Source organism: Euleptes europaea, chromosome 16 (genome assembly GCF_029931775.1).
Source record: "Euleptes europaea isolate rEulEur1 chromosome 16, rEulEur1.hap1, whole genome shotgun sequence".
Classification (NCBI taxonomy): domain Eukaryota; kingdom Metazoa; phylum Chordata; class Lepidosauria; order Squamata; family Sphaerodactylidae; genus Euleptes; species Euleptes europaea.
Window position 1 is genome coordinate 9,206,059 of NC_079327.1, and position 20,735 is coordinate 9,226,793.

At 42.2% G+C, this 20,735-nt stretch overlaps 1 protein-coding gene across 3 annotated transcripts in view; it reads right to left on the reverse strand.

Annotated features, from left to right (window-relative positions):
- The window catches only part of DACH1 (dachshund family transcription factor 1), a 399,681-nt gene that overhangs the window by 105,252 nt on the left and 273,694 nt on the right, over positions 1 to 20,735 (reverse strand). For 2 of the 3 annotated variants that reach the window (XM_056861976.1, XM_056861975.1), the window contains 3 exons: positions 18,224 to 18,396; positions 13,187 to 13,322; positions 8,957 to 9,094 (listed from right to left, as the gene is read on the reverse strand). In XM_056861976.1, coding sequence (XP_056717954.1) covers positions 8,957 to 9,094; positions 13,187 to 13,322; positions 18,224 to 18,396 — 447 coding nt within the window. The remainder of the gene's footprint in view (positions 1 to 8,956; positions 9,095 to 13,186; positions 13,323 to 18,223; positions 18,397 to 20,735) is intronic. The other variant, XM_056861977.1, reaches the window with a different exon arrangement.

Genomic DNA, 20,735 nt, shown 5'->3' on the forward strand with positions numbered 1-20,735 from the left:
TTACTTCAGTTATTAGTTGGTCTAATGTATTGGTTACCTCTAAATCTCGCTCTACAATCTCTTCTTATCTTGTTGCATAAACCCTTACGTGTTATTCAAATTGCTTCATTTATTATGATAGCTTCCCCATGTAAATTGTGCTGACTGCTCGCCCTTGCATAGTCCTCATTAGACTAATGAAAACCTTCAAACGAAAAAAACTAAACAACCTGCCAAATAAAGGTCTGAGGTTATTATGAAAATTACAACTCTGGGAGCCGGGAGAAGCTCTGTTCATTAATTCATGCTCAGCAAATTGCTAACTAATTTAGTTGCACTCCTCTGCATTAATGGATTATTTTATAAAAATGTTTTCCACAGCCCAAGACCTTTGGTGCATGCTTTTGAGAGGCTTGAATTCTAATCAACCTTAACAGTAAATTAGGAATGTAATATCTAAATAATAATTGGGATGGCATATGGAGGAAAATAGTGTTTAAAATCCCATGAAAGGTACTTTTGGTTTTCAGCTTCATATGTCAATTTCACAGTAGTTAAAACAATTGTAGTGGTTTAATATTCCGAAACTGTTCCATGAGACATTGGTAACGGTGGCAAGCCATAGCGTTGCCAGCCTCCAGGTACTAGCTGGAGATCTTATTACAACTGATCTCCAGCTGATAGAGATCTGTTCCCCTGGAGAAAATGGCCGCTTTGGCAATTGGACTCTATGGCAATTAAGTCCCTCCCCTCCCCAAACCCCGCCCTCCTCAGGCTCCACCCCAAAAACCTCTCGCTGGTTGTAAAGAGGGACCTTGCAACCCTAGCAATCCATAATCCACCCCCAAAAAAAGTCTAATCCAAAAAGAATTAAAAAATGGCCAAATTAGCAAAAAAAAAGGAAAAGAAAAAAAATTCCACCTAAATGCAGAAGAGTATTATTTCGTTCAAAATGTTGCCTGTTAACATAAACTTTTGAAGGAACCATTGAATTTTTAAAAATTATCATGCCAATAAAGGTGACTGAAACTGAAATTTTTTAAAAAGAAAGAACTTTTAAAAAGAAAGAACTTTTAAAAGGAAAGAAAGAACTCAGTGGAAAAGGCTTCCTCGGGAGATGGTGAGCTCTCCTTCCCAGGAGGTTTTTAAGCAGAGGTTATATGGCCCTCTGTCAGCAATGCTGATTCTAGTACCTTAAGCAGATCACGAGAGGGAGGGCATCTTGGCTATCTTCTGGGCATGGAGTAGGGGGTCACTGGGGATGTGCGGGGGGAGGTAGTTGTGAATTTCCTGCATTGTGCAGGGGGTTGGACTAAATGACCCTGGTGGCCCTTCCAACTCTATGATTCTATTAACTTTGAAAGAAAGCCGGTGTGAACTGAAATAAACAGGGGCTATCTATAGGGCAAAATTTTCTTTTGATAATGTGTTTAAAAGGCCTACGATAAAACGCTGACCCAGGGATTTTGAATTATGAATGTTCATGTAAAAGCTAATTCAGCTTCCTTTGGGTAAACCACTGCTTCGACTTTACACGGAAGAACATCGCAGTTAATCATCCCATCAAGTTGACGGAAGAATTTAAACTGCTCCGAGCATGGGAGACCGGGGAGCTATTACGGTGCTTCTTAACCCAGAACATAATATTTGGAACAAGACTGTGGCAGTGTTTAGCCAAGTGAAAGAGTCGGTGTCCGTAAATGTGATTGAGTGTGGACAGTAAGAAAACACAAACAAGACAGAACACTTTGAGACAGCAAGCATGTTTCCGGTATTATACATAGAAATTGGAGATTTAAAAAAAAAACACACACACACACACACGGCACAAAATAAATTCATGTGACCTATGTTCTAAAACTTAATATCGCCAGCTTAACTGTCAAGTTCTCACATTAGGTTTTGTGACTCTCTACAGTGAAATTTTGTAATTAAAACTCATTAATGCCCATCAAAGTTGTGGGCATTTACTACAGGGGAATCTGTTGTGTTCTGTAACTTGTGGCTTCTGTGCATTTGGTAGTCAGATACTACTCAGTGGCGAGACGGAAACACAGGCATCTAACAAATTATTTCACCATAGCCTGAGGCTCAGGCTAATCATTAGTCTCTATCTTGGTTCTGAATCTTAACTTGGCAGTTACTGTGCGGATGAGCAGTTAAAAGATCTTCTGGATGAAGACAATTAATTCAGGATCTGAAACAAATCTAAAGCCTTGGAGAGTTGCAGGGGGTGGGGAAAGTATGTTTTATGACAGAACCACGCTTAGCTGGGGGGGGGGGGGAGATAAGAACATAAGAAAAGCTCTGCTGGGTCGGACCAAGGCCCATCAAGTCCAGCAGTCTGTTCACACAGTGGCCAACCAGGTGCCTCTAGGTAGCCCACAAACAAGACGACTGCAGCAGCATTATCCTGCCTGTGTTTCACAGCACCTTATATATTCGGCATGCTCCTCTGATCCAAGAGCTCTCCAAAATGGTGATTTCTGATGCATCTATAATGGGAACTTCAGTTTGTGCAAAGCCTGATCCAGTTTATGATGTACTAATAATTGGGGGTGCGCTTATCAATACGCTGAACCAAAAGATGGTTGTCGTTCACAACACCTTCTCCCAACAATACAACCCCGTGTATATCCATGCTCCTGGTCGCCTGTTTTGTCCACTCACCAACTAGTACATATAGCCTTCAAATAAATACAAGTGCTTTAAAATATGAACATTCAAAGGATTCTTTTTTTTGTGTGTAAAGTGCCGTCAAGTCACAGCCAAGTTATGGTGACCCCATGAGGTATCAAGGGAAGAGATGTCCAGAGGTGGTTCGCCATTGACTGCCTTGGTGGTCTCCCAGGTACTAACCAGGTCTGACCCTGCTTAACTTCCAAGATCTGACTAGATCAAACTAACCAGGGCTATCTTACCATGGTCACACTATTAAATAATTTTTTTATTCCACGCACCCTCCAAGGAGTCAGGGTAGTAAATGTAGTCCTCCTCCCCTTCTCCATTTTATCTTCACGACCACCTTGCAAGGTAGAAAGGGGGGGAGAGAGAAAAATAGAGACAGCGACTGGCCCTATGTTGCCCTCCAAGCTTGAATGCAGAAAGGGGATCCCCTAGTCCAGTATTCTAACTGCTGCATCACCCCGGCTTTCTGTCTCTCTGTAAAGACACAGCCCAGCTTTGAAAGCTACACATTCAAAGCTACACATAGGTGAAACCTGTGGGTAAAGAGTCAGCCAGGACTCTTATTATTTCTTTAGGATTTTTTTATTGCTTGCTTTTGCTACAATCTCACCTACGAGCCCCCCCTCCTTTTTTTTTTACACAGTACCAGTTTTTGGAAGTGGAGAACTTACAGCTCATTCCTGAGCCCTGCAGCAGACGGGGATGGCATGTGACCCCGCACTGACGTAAGTGCCCCTTTAACTCAGGATAAGAGGCACTTATGCCATCCTGGGGGCAAATACGCCGGCATCGGGGAGCTACGGAGCTACACTGGCCCCCGCCACCAGCATATCCACACCGGCAGGGAATTCCTAGAAAGGAAAGCCCAGGTCGGCGTAGGGAGGAGCATTCCATGGGATGGAGCTGCCTTCAGGCAGCTTCCTAACCCCTTTCACCCCAGGATTGCCCCCTCGTGCTGCGGCGTTTCTGTGCCACCTTTTTTGGTGGCGCAGTCCCGTTGGTGGCATTGGGGGCATTTTCTTTTATTTCCTTTTAAACTGTTTGGATTTTCTTTTTGGCGGCTGGCACGGATCTACCCATCCCTTCAGGAATGGCGGCCCATCTCGGATTTTTTTTTTCAACTGCCTTCTTTGACTGGATGTTACAAGATGAACAGAACTCAATGGTCTTGATTTATTTGTGAGGTTTGTATCCCTTAGAAAAGCGTTATACTCCAAATGCACTGGGAATAATAGACCTTTTCCCCCCCTACACAGATGGTTTTTCTTTGATGCTTTTTACAGATGTCTGATCTCTCCTGTTGCCTTGCTTTTTGTAAATAAATTTCCAGTTTAATTAGTTAGCTTAATGGTTCAAAATTCCAAACTGTGTCCTGGGCATATTAATGTGCCTCTAGAGAACTCTGAGTCATTAATTAATAATTAAGAGCTCTTGTGAGCCCAAAGTACCCAATGGCAAAAGAGGCTGTCCGCTGTCTCTCTGAATAACATACTGCTCTGGCCTTGGCTCTTTCCAGTCGGCCACTGCTGGATCCGAGTGAGTCTGTTGTACCTTTAAATCAAGTGTTGTTGGAGCATTCTTTCTCTTCCCATATAGAAATACGGTAGAATTACACAGATCCAGAGGGTGGCCCATGCTAGCCTGAACTCGTCAGATCTCAGAAACTAAGCAGGGTCGCCCCTGGTTAGAATTTGGATGGGAGACCACCTCTGTTCATCCCTTGCCTTGAAAACCCCATGGGGTCGCCATAAATTGGAAGGGACTTGATGGTACTTTCCTCCACCACCAGAAGAGCCCTACTCAGAACAGTGTGGCCTGTATCCTATCATTCTACTAAGCAAAACGAGAAGCCTCCCTCCAACCCAAAGAACCATGTAATTTGTAGGAAAGCTCCTACAGTTGGAGAAAGGCTCCCCAGTCTGTAGTAGTAGACCCCTAAAGCGGGATTTAGTCAGCAGGCATATCTGGGGAATGGGGAGGAGTCTCTCTAAAAAGAAATCTTTGGAATGTAAGGATGAAGTTTGCCCTTTAACTAGGACATTCTTTCTGGGGGGAGCGAATAACCAAAATGTCAGAATACAACATTACATCTTGGTGTTCCAGTTCCAGTTCAAAATGAGCTCCAGTCTGCAAATAAGCATTTAGGCGTAAGTTGATTATAGCTTTGGATGCATCTTAAAGGCAGCCGTTAAATAATGAGCTACGTATAGGGTAACAGCCTTATCTTCACCAGACAGCAAATATATTAAATGATAATCATGTTAACATCCTGGAAAGTGTAAGATCAGTGGAGTAATAAAAGAAGATTTTCTAGGAGAATATAAATCCCAACTGAAGGGAAAAAAATGGGTAAGTGTTTCTGTCTTTGCCTTTCCACATGGGCACTCTCTGTTCAATTGGACTATCAGAGAATCTGCCAAATGATTAGTTGAGGGGTAAGGCATTATGTCTGGCCAAGAAGAAGTCACAGAATGGAATCATAGAATGATAAGAGTTGGAAGGGACCACCAGGGTCATCTAGTCCAACCCCCTGCACAAAGCAGGAAATTCACAACTACCTCCCCCCCAACACCCTCAGAGACCCCTACTCCATGTCCAGAAGATGGCCAAGATGCCCTCCTTCTCGTGATCTGCTGTCATAGGATCAGCATTGCTAACAGATGGCCATCTAGCCTCTGCGTAAAAACCTCCAGGGAAGGAGAGCTCACCACCTTTTTGAAAGGTTGGAATAATTAAGAATTTTAAATAATCTGGAAGCACTGGGAAAGATGGGGTACTCAGTCAAGAGAAAGAGGGTGCAGATTTCCTTTTGGCATTCAGGATTGGGCTGCCCGTATAGGCATTATCAGATCTGCACTAGGCATAAATACGTAAATATACAGATTAAAATAATTGTCAATATGCATTCAGAACCCAGTTGCATCAGGTGCTTACAGCTTTAAGTTGAATGCTGCAGACATCCCATTATGAGTTTTCTTCAGTCATGGAATAAAAAAGTATCCCAAAAGATTCTGCATGGACATTTGCTGAATTGGCTTGGAGTTACTGGCAAAATAATTTGTTGAGATTTTTTTTAAAGAAGGAAGCGAAGAATTAGGAGCGAGTACAAGTTGCCTGGAGAAATAAAATTGCATGCATGTTTATCAAAAAAGGTCACTGAAAATAACAAGGTTTCTTTTTTTCCCTTTTTGTGTATTCAGAATTACATTTAGCTTTAGGACATATTCTAATTTGGCTATATAGATTTTTATTGTGCCTCTCTAGATACATAGGCCCTGGGCATGATTTCTGAACACAGGAAGCTGCCTTACACTGACCTGGATAGCCCAGGCTAGCCTGATATAGTCAGATCCTGAAGCTAACCCTAGTTAGTACTTGGATGGGAGACCACCAAGGAAGTCCAGGGTTGCTACACAGAGGCAGGCAACGGCAAACCACCTCTGTTTGTCCTTTGCCTTGAAAACCCTACTTGGTCACCAAATGTCAGCTTCAACTTGAACACATGAAGCTGCCTTATACTGAATCAGACCATTGGTCCACCAAGGGCAGTACTATCTACGCAGATTGGCAGCGGCTCTCCAGGAGTCTCAGGTGGAGGTCTTTCACATCACCTACTACCCGATCCTTTCAACTGGAGATGCCCGGAATTGAACCTGGGACATCCTGCATGCAAAGCAGATGCTCTGCCATTGAGTCATGGCATTTCTCTTGGTTAACCACTGCAGGATGCGTGGTAATCTAGGAAACACCTCTTTTTCCAACATCCTGGAGCTGATTATATAAAGAAAACCACTACTCAGTGGGGAGACAAAGATAGACCAAGAGAGATAATCGCAATGTTGTTCCCCATCACAGTAAAGACATTGTTAAATTAAATAGGTTTCAGTTTGGTGCCTTTTAACAAAAGATTGGTGAGTCTTCTGAGACAAGTTGCTTCATCCTGCCTGATTCTAGAAAATTCCATATTGGGGGCTGTGAACAATGCCTTCCTCCAGCAGTTCTTCTCTGTATGACCAAGACCCTAGGACTTACTAGACTGTACATTGTGGTATGTCTTTAACATCCAACCACAGTAGAATTAATTAACCAAAAATCAAGTGGAACAAATAATATTCTGGACAAATTTTTTTTTTGCGGCGTTCACATGTGCCTACAGTACCTTTCCCCTCTTTTGATGCCAACTCTTAAATTAATTAATATGCCTATTACTTTAACTTCTAAATATACCATATATTCTGTAATGAACATTCTCTTTAAAGGGGACTTGAATTAAAGAGGGAAGGGGAACAGGGAAAGATGAGACAGCTCCAAGAGGAGGTGCTTTTCCAAGAACTCACACGAGTAATTATTAAAAGTCATTCTAGCTCCAATTGATGGATTAGTACAAATGTGTCTTGGAAGAAAACAGAGTTATGCACAAATGCTTAATGACTAATGTTCAACAATTCAGATTTTAAAAAAAAATAGGCAAATGATGCAGACAAGGCATTTTCCAAAAAAAATGCCTGAACCTATTTGGTTTGCATTCGTTTCTCCACCTGTAATAATGATTAATGATTTTGAATGATTAAAGGTGGTCAGAAACAAAATTGCATATCTGAACCATAGGTCCATAATGATGCAAACAGATAATTACTATCTCCGCAAATATCTGTAAGTGAAACCGCTTGTTTTTAATCCAGGTACGCTCGCCCTAAAAGTTGCAGGGCTGGCTCTGGAGATATGATAAATGTAGTCATGACAGAAAACAATTTTTAATTTAGTATACCCTATAAATCTAGATAACCCATGAATATTTACAACCAATTCGGTAGGCAGAGACAGAGGGAGAAAGAGGAAGGAAAGAGGGACAAAAGAAGATGATCTAAACAATGTCTGGGAAGGGGGGCGCGACACCGCAGTTTCAACAAGAACTGATCTCTGATTAGATAAGCTCATAATTGCAAAGAGATCCACTTTCCAGAACCTCCACTAAGTCCCCCCCCCCCCATGCACATCTTCTGTGATGTGCATCTATTTTACCGGAAGCCTACTGGACTTAACAAGGTGGTGTTCATTTTTATCTCCATAAAATTAGAATGGACTGAACGAGAAACATTTTCTCAATTGCTGAAAACAAGCCTATTTGGTCACATCACACTGTCGGTGCGGATACCGTTTGCAGGGTCTAAGTGGGGGGCACACGAGAAACCGTAACAGGTTGTGTGTGCAATGAACCAAAATTAATGATTTGAATAAAAGAAATGTTGTTCCCATTAATTTTTAGTGTAATCTTATTAAAGATGCCACCTGTCCAGAATGGAAGTGTCCAGATTTTAATTTGCCTTCCACATCTCACAGTAGTTGAGCATAAGATAGAGCTGGGAACCTTTCTGTATCTATTAAACCATACCACAAAATGTGTCCCGTTTTAAAATCTTTACTGCTACAGCAATTCTGTACAGATGTATTACCGCACTTGCTGTTATGGCTGTGTCCTGCTTTGCCACCAATCTGTTGCCTTTTTGAGTTGAACCTATATTATCTAATTATCTCACTGTTACACAGAGATAGCTTGCCTCAACTGTATATCTATCATTGAAGGTGGGGGGGAAAGACACTGGTTAATGCTTCCTATGCAGAAGGAAAGTCCCTAACAAGTCTGTATAAACCAAATGAGAAGATGGCAAAATAATCAATAGAAATACTAATAGACATTAATCTAGCTCATACATTTTCAGTCAGATGGCTGATTAAATTTAAAACAAATCACATGATATCCGCCAGTCTCATTTTACACTATTAAGAGTTGCTGCAGCTAAGCAATTTAGCCTCTCAGCCACCCCCCACCCCCCGTTCACATGGCCCCATCAACAGTTATCTCAGAGTGGTTGACTTTAAGTGACTGTTTCTTTGATCAACTACAGACACACACCAATTATATCAAACAATTTCTCTCTAAAACACTGTTCCGAGAACAGACATCTAAGAAGTGGAACAGATAAGGGCTACCGTTTTCATATCTGCTTTTCACTGTGCAATTTTAATCAATTTGTTCCTCTTTTGAGCACCATTATTAAAACAATTTTTACCATTTAATTCCCCCCACGATTAAATGAATTAATGCATCACACAGATGAATAAAGCTTATCTCGTAGAAAGGCCAAGAAACTGTTTTCCTGACTCCGCCAAGGGTGTCATATGTGCATTGTCAATAGCACCAAGACTATGATTGCTTGTTTACCAACACCTGGGGCATAATTTTAGCTTATTTGAAGCCACACAATGAGTATTTAAAGCAATTCCGTACCTTTTTCCATGTGCATTCTTTTCGAATCATGACCGCCCTCATGGCCAGCCAGGTCACCTTCTTTTGGGCCAGGTAGAACATTCGGCGACAAGCCCATCAGCATCTGGTTCATGGACAGTCCATTCTGATGGACAGCTGCTAGCACCATACACAGAAGAAGCCAAAAATAATAAATTAATGCAAGTAAATTACACGGTATTGATGCGAAACAAGCTAGTTTTTTGCCAGAGTGAAGGGGTCACCAAAGACTTCATGGAATACTCCAAGTCTGTGGATCCTAACTATGGCCATTTATGCATGGCAGTTTCCTCTTGGTTGTCCCGCCGACTATTTCAGGGCTTTGCTTTGATTATGCGCGAACTGTTTGACCGTCAGAGGTCGCCTCGCTCTCCCCGCGGGTTTCCCCCACTGGATGCTGGCTAAACACGAATCTAGAAAACCTGGGCAAAAGGCGTAGAAACGCACGGGGAGAGTGAGGCGACCTCTGATGGTCGGGAAATTCGAGCATAATCAAAGCGAAGTAGTCAGCGGGGGTGACCGCGGGAAAACATCCCTGCATAGAAGGCCGATGAGAGAGTGGGATCATATTTGCTCATAGGACTTACCTTCCCATTGCTGGGTTACCTTGCCATCCACATGTTGGATATAATTTGTCGGAAGAGTGCCTGCCCAGGCAAAATTCCATCTGTATAGGCCTAATTGTTGTGATGTTGAAGTTTATGCACAGATGATGCTAGTGTGCTTTCAACCTTACATCCAGTTTGTGGACATTAGGCAGGTCTGGAAAAGGGGCTGAGATGCCCAGCAGGTAGCGTGGGTATAATCTCATTACCTCACTGTGTGTAAATTCCACACCACTGGACAATCATACACATCACTGTTTTACCTCCCCCTTAGCTATGCTGGCATGGGAAGAACACAAACCCTCACGCACAGCAGCGCGCATCTCCAAAAACTGGTGGCAAGCAGTGCGCTATTTAAAAACACAACAAATAATTTGTTCATGGCTTGCTCATCTGAGTTTTGCCTTTGACCTTTCCAGTTACATATTATTATTTTGAGAACTAATGAAGTTTGTTTTTAATCAACTCCTTTCAGAGAAGGTGAAAAATATAAACTGTTTTGCTTACTGAGCAACTCGAGAGAAATAGGAATTAAGTAAACTCCCTAAATTTTGCAGCTTAGCAAAACAAATTACACATCAAAACGGGGAACAAAACAGATGTATCCTCATCTCAAACTAATCTGAGTCCAGTAGCACCTTCTAAATTGTTTATTACCGTCCTTTGACCAGACATAAAATATTTACAGGTGCATTGCCCTACCCAGAGCGGCAGTATAAAACAATACATTTTAATTAAAACACTATACAAGATGTTACTCTTGTTAAACAACTGGTCAGCAATACAACTTAAGCAATCACTCCACTCTACAACTTTTCATTCCTGTTTATATTTAGATTTCCTATGATTAACTACTATTCTACAAAGCTTGGCCAGTAGCATCTTAAAAGACCAACAACATTTTCCAGAAGTCTAAGCTTTCGTGAATCAAAGCTCACATTTGTCAGATACAAACAAGGATGAAAATCCATCAGGGCTTAAATCCAGATCAGAAGGTGGGAGGGGTGTTACCAAGAAGGGCCAGTTGGAATCAGGATGCAGAGGCACAACACAAAACATAACTAGCCTGATTAGAGTAAGAAAATATGTATAGAGGTGGGAAAAGCAGAAAATTAGCAGTTGTAATGAGGTTAGAGGGTGGGAAGGAGGCATGGTATAGCCCGATCTTGTCAGATCTCTGAAGCTAAGCAGGGTCGGCATTTGGAAGGAAGACCTCCAAGGAAGACTCTGCAGAGAAAGGCAATGGCAAACCACCTCTGCTCCTCATTTGCTGTGAAAGCCCCTTGCTGGGGTTGCAATCAGCCGCAATTTGACAGTACTTTACACACACACAATGAGATAAGAATCCTATGTCCCTATTCCTCCCGGAGGGGGGGGGGCTTGTCCTTAACTTGTTGATGAATTCTAGTTCAGCAATCTCGTGTTGTAATCTCCCTTTGAAGCTTTAGTTGGGAAATAGAATGACAAAGCCCGAACAATACCCAGGGATAACGTGCTACAACCTAGGCCAGATAATGCTATTCTTCACAGGTAGATAAGGCTGAGAGACTATGAGAGGCCCAAGGCCACCCAGTGAGTTTCACAGATGAGTATAGATTCAAATCTGAGTCTTCTCTAAGTTTAGCTCTCTCATCACTGTGCTACACTGGCAGTTTCAATTGTTCAAGGTGGGAACAAAGAAATTTCTATAGAAGATCCCCCGACGAAGCAAACTGAGAAATGTGTAGGGATCTAGAAGAGCTAAATAAATTATCAACCTTGTACTTGCTCTTTTTTTGGGGGGGGGGGGTCTTCTCCTGCCCACTGGTGAGGCCTTGTTTGTCTCCAATTGGATTTCTTGGTCAAAGACAGATAAGATTCCACTGGTGGATTCTTGAGCCAAACACTTAAAATGCCTTTTTAAAGACCTCATAATCTCAAAGAGCATGATACACACACACACATATAGACACGACAGGAATGCTACTGTAAGGTTTCTGAAATATTGCATGGGGGGAAAGCAGCTGTTTTCAAGATCCAAGATAACTGCATTCCTCCCCACTCCCGATCCAGAAACTCATTTTGATTGAAACAAACTACAAAATTGTAGACCCTGAAAACATTTTAATAAGCGGACACCAGCAAAGTCGCTGAGAAAGATGAACCCCATGAGATACCAAATACAGGATCCCTAGCCTTAGAAGGTAACAACAGTTTGCATTTAACGTTTTTCAGCCCTAAAACTTGAAGACTTCCGTATATCAAGTGAATGAAACGCTGTGTTTACCCACATGTTAAATGAAAACCGCAAAGGATTTATGAATAGGGACATTGTTGCTATGTTTACATAACTGCATGTGTGAATGAACCATCGCGGAACACGTACAACTGATGGAACTTCACCTCAATAGCCAGGTCACTCCTTCAAAAGCCAGTCATCAAGTGATAAGAAAATAAGTGATATACATGTGAGCGTGACCTGGGCCTTATTTTCAGTGCTCTGATTCACAGCTCCCATAATTAACGTTCTAGTCTGAAAAAGCTTACAAAACACACTACCCTCTGTACATAGTGTCACTAACATGAAAATGCACAGATGGCGTTCAATGCTTCTACTTATCATGTATACTTCAAGGTACAAATCTGCATTTCCTGCTGCTGCACCCATAGAATAATAATAATAATAAAAAATTGTCTACATTTTAGTGCTAGCAAGACAACTAACTAGGAATACAATTAAAAGTGATATCTAAAGTAGGGTTGCCAACCTCCAAGTACTAGCTGGAGATCTCCTGCTATTACAACTGGTCTCCAGCCGATAGAGATCAGTTCCCCTGGAGAAAACGGCCGCTTTGGCAAGTGGACTCTATGGCACTAAAGTCCCACCCCAAACTCTGCCCTCCTCAGGCTCTGCCCCCAAAACTTCCTGCCGGTGGTGAAGAAAGACCTGGAAACCCCAATCTAAAGGAACAGACTTAGAAGAGTGTAACTCTGCCTAGGTTGGCATTGTAAGTAAGGCTAGATTTTTTTTTCCAGGTCAAGTACAGTCAAACATTGGTTGTATTGGTGAAAGGCCATGAAAAAAAATATATAATAGCATTGTAATACAGGTTTCCATGAAAGTTTGACACAAAGGTAAGGTTCCCAGATGCAGGTTGGGAAATTCCTGAAGATTTGGGGGGTGGGTCTATATTATACTCACTGCATACAGTATATATACATGGCATATATAACTCATTATATATGGTATATATTATAAGTTTAAAAGCAGGGGTGTCAAACAAAAGGCCGATGGCCCCTTGATAACTCTTATCCGGCCTTTGAACCAGCTAAAGCAGCCACACACACCCTCTCGATCTGGGCTGGTGAAGCACGGCCCAGCCCGACCAAGTGATGTTTATGTCCTATCTGGCTCTCATAACAATTGAGTTCGACACCCCTGGGTTAGAGTAAGTTTGAATGGTTTGAATTACATGTTTTAATTTTGTATTATATATGTATACTTTGTATGCTGGTAGCCACCCTGAGCCCGGCTTCACTGGGAAAAGGTGGGGTACAGATCGAGTAAAACTAACTAACTAACTAAATAAAATGGTAAATGAAAAAAAGAAAATGCGTTGTGACCTACGGATTCTGTCTGAAGAACTTTCGGTTCGGGCTGGGGAGCTGGAGACGCTGCTGCTACGATGAGAGGACGGGTGGCTTCCAGGCCTTCGGCCCTCTTCAAGGGAAGGAGCAGGAGAAGGGCTGTCTGGAACTCGTTCCTGTACACCATCAAAAAAAAAAGTAAAATTCAATGTAAAAACAATACCACTTAGCACAAGCGTCTAATTTTTATAGTTACCACTAGGGGTAAATAGATACTTTTGGATCTGGATCACCCCTAGGGCTCCTGTTTCAATATCCCGAATTTTCAGGGGTGACCTCAACAGTTCGGGATTCTGATTCACCTTATTTTTCCAGAACCCAATTTTTTCAGGTATCGGAACAGCTGTTTGGTGGTGCCTGGTCCCCTTAAATTTTAATGGGTTGTTATTTTCTGTGAGGGTAGACCCATGGGTCAGGAATGACCCGGTGCTTGCACAGGGGACCTTTACCTTTTTTTTTAAGACCCTGGCCACTTGTTACCAAAGCAAGATTTATTCTATATCCTTTTCATAAAATCATACAAGAGGAAGCAAGTAATTTGAACAACGTGTATTCAAATCTCCAAGCCTCAAACCAGTGGAAAAGCACTACAGCTGCAAGCTGTCCATCACATGAGGATTGCAAACAAAGCAGAGGAGTATATTCAGGTACATGGCATGGCAAAGTATTAAATGATTGAGCATCTCTACAGAATCAAAAACACAAACTCAGGATTACATGGCAGATCCGAATGTTACGTTTATCACTTGAAAATGAAACAGGGAGAAACAGTGCACCCCTTCAAGTGTTGAAACAAGTACACTTTGAAAGAACCAAAATGATTAGGGGACTAGAGCAACTGCCCTACGAGAGCAGTTAAAACGCTTAGGGCTGTTTAGCTTGGAAAGAAGGCGGCTGAGGGGAGACACGATAGAGGTCTATAATATTATGCATGGTTTGGAGAGAGTGGACAGGGAGACGTTTTTCTCCCTCTCCCATAATACTAGAACGTGGGGTCATCTGCTGAAGCTGGAGGGTGAGAGATTCAAAACAGATAAAAGGAAGTATTTTTTCACACAACGCATAGTTAAATTGTGGAACTCCCTGCCCCCAAATGTGGTGATGGCTGCCAACTTGGAAGGCTTTAAGAGGGGAGTGGACATGTTCATGGAGGAAAGGGCTATTCATGGCTACTAGTCTCAATGAATACTCATCATGCTGCATACCTATTCTCTCCAGGATCAAAGGAGCATGACTATTATCTTAGGTGCTGTGGAACCCAGGCAGGATGGTGCTGCTGCCGTCGGCTTGTTTGTGGGCTTCCCAGAGGCACCTGGTTGGCCACTGTGTGAACAGACTGCTGGACTTGATGGGCCTTGGTCTGATCCAGCATGGTATTTCTTATATTCTTAATGTTTGTTTCCAAGTTAAAAATACCAACAGATCGTTGATAACTTCAGCAATTGATAGTGTATCTGTGTCTAGGATCTCTATAACTTATTGTGTCTACAAACCCACAAAATATATTTCTACAGGCTTAAGAAAGCTCTATACACAGATTACACATAAAAAGCAAACAAAATGTATGTCACTGTTTCATTTAATAAATATTTTTTCTGTTTGGTATGCCATGCATTATCTTCTGAAGAGCTTCATTAAAATGAAATCCAGTGAGCATATAAGATTTGAACAGAGTTGTGTAGTAAATTAATTTATTTTTAAGAGCTTAATTTGTTTACCGTATTTATGTATGCCTTTACAGAGCAAATTATAAGACGGAGACAGCAAGGGAGAAAATGCATAGGGCAACACAACACAATTATAACTGAAACAAAGGCGATAATGGGTTTTATTATTGTCATATAATAGGACATACCATGACAAAGTGTAGGAGAGAGAGCTTTGTAAACCCCGTTTATCAGTTAATTTGTGGAATACCCTTTAACCTTCACAGAGATACAACTGAACTAGGCAGAGGTAGGACTGTAATTAAATTAATTCTGCAACTCTCTGCTTTATAGCCTTGCAGCGTAATTCTACCAATCAATAATATACAGTCTCTTGCAATTTTCTATGTTGCGAGAGCCAGCGTGGTGTAGTGTTTAAGAGCAGTGGTTTGGAGTGGTGGACTCTGATCTGGAGAACCGGGTTTGATTCCCCACTCCTCCACATAAGCGGCGGAGGCTAATCTGGTGAACTAGATTTGTTTCCCCACTCCTACACACAAAGCCAGCTGGGTGACCTTGGGCAAGTTACAGCTCTGTTAGAGCTCCCTCAGCCCCACCTATCTCACAGGGTATCTGTTATGGGGAGGGGAAGGAGATTGTAAGCCGGTTTGAGCCTCCCTTAAGTGGTAGAGAAAGTTGGCATATAAAAACCAAGTCTTCTTCTTAATTTTTTTCTCGTTTCGATTTGTTTTTGTTTTGGGTTTTTTTTTTATTGCCTTTGTGTTGAAAGTGTTAAAAATAGAAACACGAGATGTGTTTTCAGCATTCTCCCAGTTTCTTATCTGTGGGAAATGAAGTACTGTTTAATAACAGAATGGCATCTAAAGTCCCCCCCCCCCTCTATTTTCAGATAACAGCACTGGTTTAGAACTATTATGGGGAAAGGTCAGCGAGCTGTCGGAACGGGCCGGCTCTCCAGCTCAGCTCTTACCAGGACAGATGAGGGAGTTTTTCATTTTTACGAATCTCACTATCTAGCACCTGACAGAAATAAAGAGACACTTCGGAGAATTTCACTTCTCACTTGCAGAAAGTTCAGAATAAGAACAGCAGATTTACTTGTATTGTTGCCAGGGCACCCTTTTTGACATCATGGGCGAACCATGACCTTGGGCAAGTTACAGCTCTGTTAGTGCTCTCTCAGCCCCACCAACCTCACAGGGTGTCTCTTGTGGGGAGGGGCAGGGAAGGTGATTGTAAGCCAGTTTGAGTCTCCCTTAAGTGGTAGAGAAAGTCGGCATATTAAAACCAATTCTTCTTCTTCTTCTCTCCCTCTCTCTCACACACAAACACACACACAACAATAATCTGGAGAACTGGGCTTGATTCCCCACTCCTCCACAAGAAGCCAGCTGGGTGACCCAGGGCTAGTCACAGTTCTCTTGGAACTCTCTCAATCCCACCTACTTTACAAGGTGTCTGTCATGGGGAGAGGAAGGGAAGGAGATTGTAAGTCGGTTTGAGACTCCTTAAAGGTAGAGAACATTGGGGTATAAAAACCAATTCTTCATCTATCTATCTATCTATCTATCTATCTATCTATCTCTCTATCTATCTATCTATCTATCTATCTATCTATCTATCTATCTATCTATCTATCTGTCAGTGAGGTGTAGTGGTTAAGAGCGGTGGACTCTAATCTGGAGAACCGGGTTTGATTCCCCACTCCTCCACATGAGCATCGGACTCTAAGCTGGTGAATCGGGTTGGTTTATTCACTCCTCCACATGAAGCCAGCTGGGTGACCTTGGGCCAGTAACAGTTCTCTCCGAACCCTCTCAGCCCCACCTACCTCACAAGGTGCCTGTTGTGGGGAGAGGAAGGGAAGGTGATTATAAGCTGGTTTGAGTCTCTTTAAAAGGTAGAGAAAATGCGGATATACAAATCAACTCTTCTTCAATAGTGAGAAAAGTGAGAAGTCTAAAATAAACATTCTAGTTACAGGATTAAAAATGAACAATGAAGAAATAAAAATGGAGAATTTCTTCAAAAGCCCTCTATGTTCCATCATGGCGCCTACAGAAGACCAGAGTCAACAGATACGGAGATTTTAGAAGCCAGTTAAAGCCAAGCTTCCCTTCAAGCCAGTAGAGGAAGCCCCTCTTGCCTTTTCAGCACTCGTTAAAATCTGATGCCCCAGGTAATTGTTTAAGTTTGCCTAGTGATCAGTCTGGCCCTGACTGCTGGAGTTAGCAACAGGTGCTTTCTTCCCATCTGCTGCTGTTTCCACACTTCAGCATCTTTTATCGGCCAAAACAAAAATCCAAAGTCTGTAACTAGAAAGCCTGTAGCACTGAAATGTTTATGAAAAGTGTGTGAACACACAGTATGTCAACACAAAGTATGTGGCTGCAGTCTCCATGGTCACTCGTCAACAGCTGGTGTGAAGCTCTGGTTGATTTCTGGACTAGGCACTAGACCCAGGTTTTGCTCCGAGATATCCTCTTCTGCATAGTGGATAGAGCCACCAGCTCCAGATTGTGAAATAACTAGATATTTTGGGGGTGGAGCTTGAGGAGGGCGGGGTTTGGGAAGGGACTTCAATGGGACATAATTCCATAAAGTCCACCTTCCAAACCAGCCATTTTTCCCAGGTGAACTGATCTCTGTCACCTGTAAATCAGCTGTAATAGCAAGAGATCTCCAGACACCACCTGGAGGTTGGCAACCCTAATAGTGGAGCCTGATTGTTTCCTGGGTAGACAGAGATGTTCAGGGTAATGATAGCTAGTTGTGATAAATTCAGGAAAAGGCTCGAACACAAAGAAGAAGAAGAAGAAGAAGAAGAAGAGTTGGTTTTTATACCCCGATTTTCACTACCTTTAAGGAGTCTCAGACAGGCTTACAATCTCCTTCCCTTTCTTTCCCCACAGCAGACACCCTGTGAGGTAGGTGGGGCTGAGAGAGCTCTAAGAGAACTGTGACTGGCCCAAGGTCACCCAGCTGGCTTCATGTGGAGGAGTGGGGAAACCAACCCGGTTCACCAGATTAGAGTCCACTGCTCACGTGGAGGAGCGGGCAATCAAACCCGGTTGTCCAGATTAGAGTCCACCACTCCTAAACTCTACACCATGCTGTCTCTCAGAAGCCTGAGAGAGAACAACTGGATTTACAAGTGCTGGATTGTCCACTGTATACAATTCAATCATTTTCCCAAGTGATGTAATTTATTACAGTCAGAGAATCCTTTTTTATTGATGGTGGAAATGTATGCCTGAGAAAAGATTGTTGACTTAGACATTGAAACTACTTGTGACATTATCATCATCATCAATCATCATCATCATCATTATTATTTTAAGTGGAGTCACCTTAATAACAGATGTCTCAACTCTTGAGGGAGGGCTCTGTACTTGTGCTGCGGCGGCCATGTTCGCAATGGTGCTAAGGTGGTTCATCTGACTCATCGCCATCGTGACGGAGGCAGGAGGCAGGCTGACCGGGATGAGCGGGTGAGGCATCATCATAAAAGGGAGCTCCAGGCCTGGGGAAAGAGGAAAATGGAAAGAAAGAAAAAATGTAGACTGTGATAAACATTGGTCATATTAAGCAAAAACAATTTAACTATCCACCAGGTAACAGAAATGTTTTAACCAATCATGGTTTTGCACAAAATGTTCTGCTTACAAGTAAACATATTGTTATATTACTGTTATAGTATGATATGCAACCAAGGAAACTATTCTCCCGGATTCTCCCTCACCATTGCAGTGAATGGTGCTGTAGTGGGGTTCAGGTGGATTTTCAGTGCAAATAGCAGGTTGCTTGGGGAATCGGGAAGTTGGGGAAAGATCTCCTTTGCCATTCTTTCCATTAACTGTTCCTTTGGATACAATCCAATATGATCATCATTGTCGGTAAAATTATTAAAAGTCAGGCTGTTCCTATATGAACCATTATACTGTGGCGGCCTATTTATTTATATACGTGTGTGTGTTAAGTGCCATCAAGTTGCTTCCGACTCATGGTGACCCTATGAATGAAAGTCCTACAAAATGTCCTATCTTTGACAGCCTTGCTCAGATCTTGCAAACTGAGGGCTGTGGCTTCCTTTATAGAGTCAATCTATCTCTTGTTGGGTCTTCCTCTTTTCCTGCTGCCTTCAACTTTTCCTAGCATGATTGTCTTTTCCAGTGACTCTTGTCTTTTCATAATGTGATCAAAGTAGGACAGCCTCAGTTTAGTCATTTTAGCTTCTAGGGTCAGTTTAGGCTTGATTTGATCTATAACCCACTGATTTGTTTTTTTTTTTTTGCAGTCCACGGTATCCATAGCCCTCTCCTCCAGACCACGTTTCCAAGGAATGTACTTTCTTCCTATTAGCTTTCTTCATTGTCCAGTTTACACACCCATACATAATAATAGGGAATACGATGAATTAACTTGATACGATGGCATGAATTAACTTGATCTTGGTTGCCAGTGACACTTCCTTACACTTAAGAATCTTTTCTAGCTCCTTTATGGCTGCCCTTCCCAGTCTCAATTATATAATTTTAATTGTATACCACTACAGGAGCCCCGTGGCTCAGAGTGGTAAGCTGCAGTACTACAGTCCAAGCTCTGCTCACGATCTGAGTTCAATCCCGACGGAAGTCGGTTTCAAGTAGCTGGCTCAAGGTTGACTCAGCCTTCCATCCTTCCGAGGTCGGTACAATGAGTACCCAGCTTTCTGGGGGTAAAGGGAAGATGACTAGGGAAGGCACTAGTATACCACCCCATAAACAAAGTCTGCCTAGGAAACGTCGGGATGTGACGTCACCCCATGGGTCAGGAATGACCCGGTGCTTGCACAGGGGACCTTTACTTTACTTTTAAAAAGCCCCATTTTTTGTAGCAGTCTGTAAACCTCAGATGCACTAATTTGAAAGACTCTTGAGTATTAACGTCGAAATATGTCAACCACTACCATTAGGCAGAGGGTGGCTCTGTTGGAGAGGATGAATAACTGGTGTATTATGTGGTTCAGGCAAGCTGGGGTGGTTAGCAAAGACCTGCGATCCTTGTGTTGGGAGAGAACTAGAGTATTTCCCTAACTCAAGAACCACCATTGCTTCATGTGGGCAAGGAATATATATTGTTGAGATACAGGATAATTCCAAATTTGCAGCAAGGTCAGATTGCAACCAAGGATGTCAGGTTAATTACTTTTGCAACTGTCAAATTAGTTTTGGAAATTGGGAACTGGAAATATTTTATTACATTATCAGCCTACAGTATCATATTGTATCATATAGTATAACATTATGAGTTTATTGTTAGCCCAAGAAATTATATTATTGTATTTCATTTTGCCAGTTATATAGTTTGAATGCTTAATCACCATCTGTGAAAAAGATGAACATGCTACAACAATCATTTTTCAATGTTAATTCTCGCTAATACCCTAGTAACTTATTGCAAATAAATTGGGCTAGAAAAGACTTTGCTTTATATGCAGCAAGGAATTTGGGGAATTGGATGGTTTGTGCTGTCAAACTTTTAAAATATAATGCTTTGAAAATGTGTGAATTGTTTAAAGTGGCAGCATACATGATAGTTGTGTGTGAGATAAGCAAGCTCTTAAATATACTATGTATTCCTGAAAGGGGGGGTCAGCTTAGGACCCGACGTGACCCCGCGATGGCGTAAGTGCCCAGTTATCCTGGACACTTATTCTCTCCTGGACAGTTATCCTCTCCTCCATTAACATGTCCACTCTCCTCTTAAAGCCTTCCAAGTTGGAAGCCATCACCACATCCTGGGGCAGGGAGTTCCACAATTTAACTATGTGTTGTTTGAAGAAATACTTCCTTTTATCTGTGTTGAATCTCTTGCTCTCGT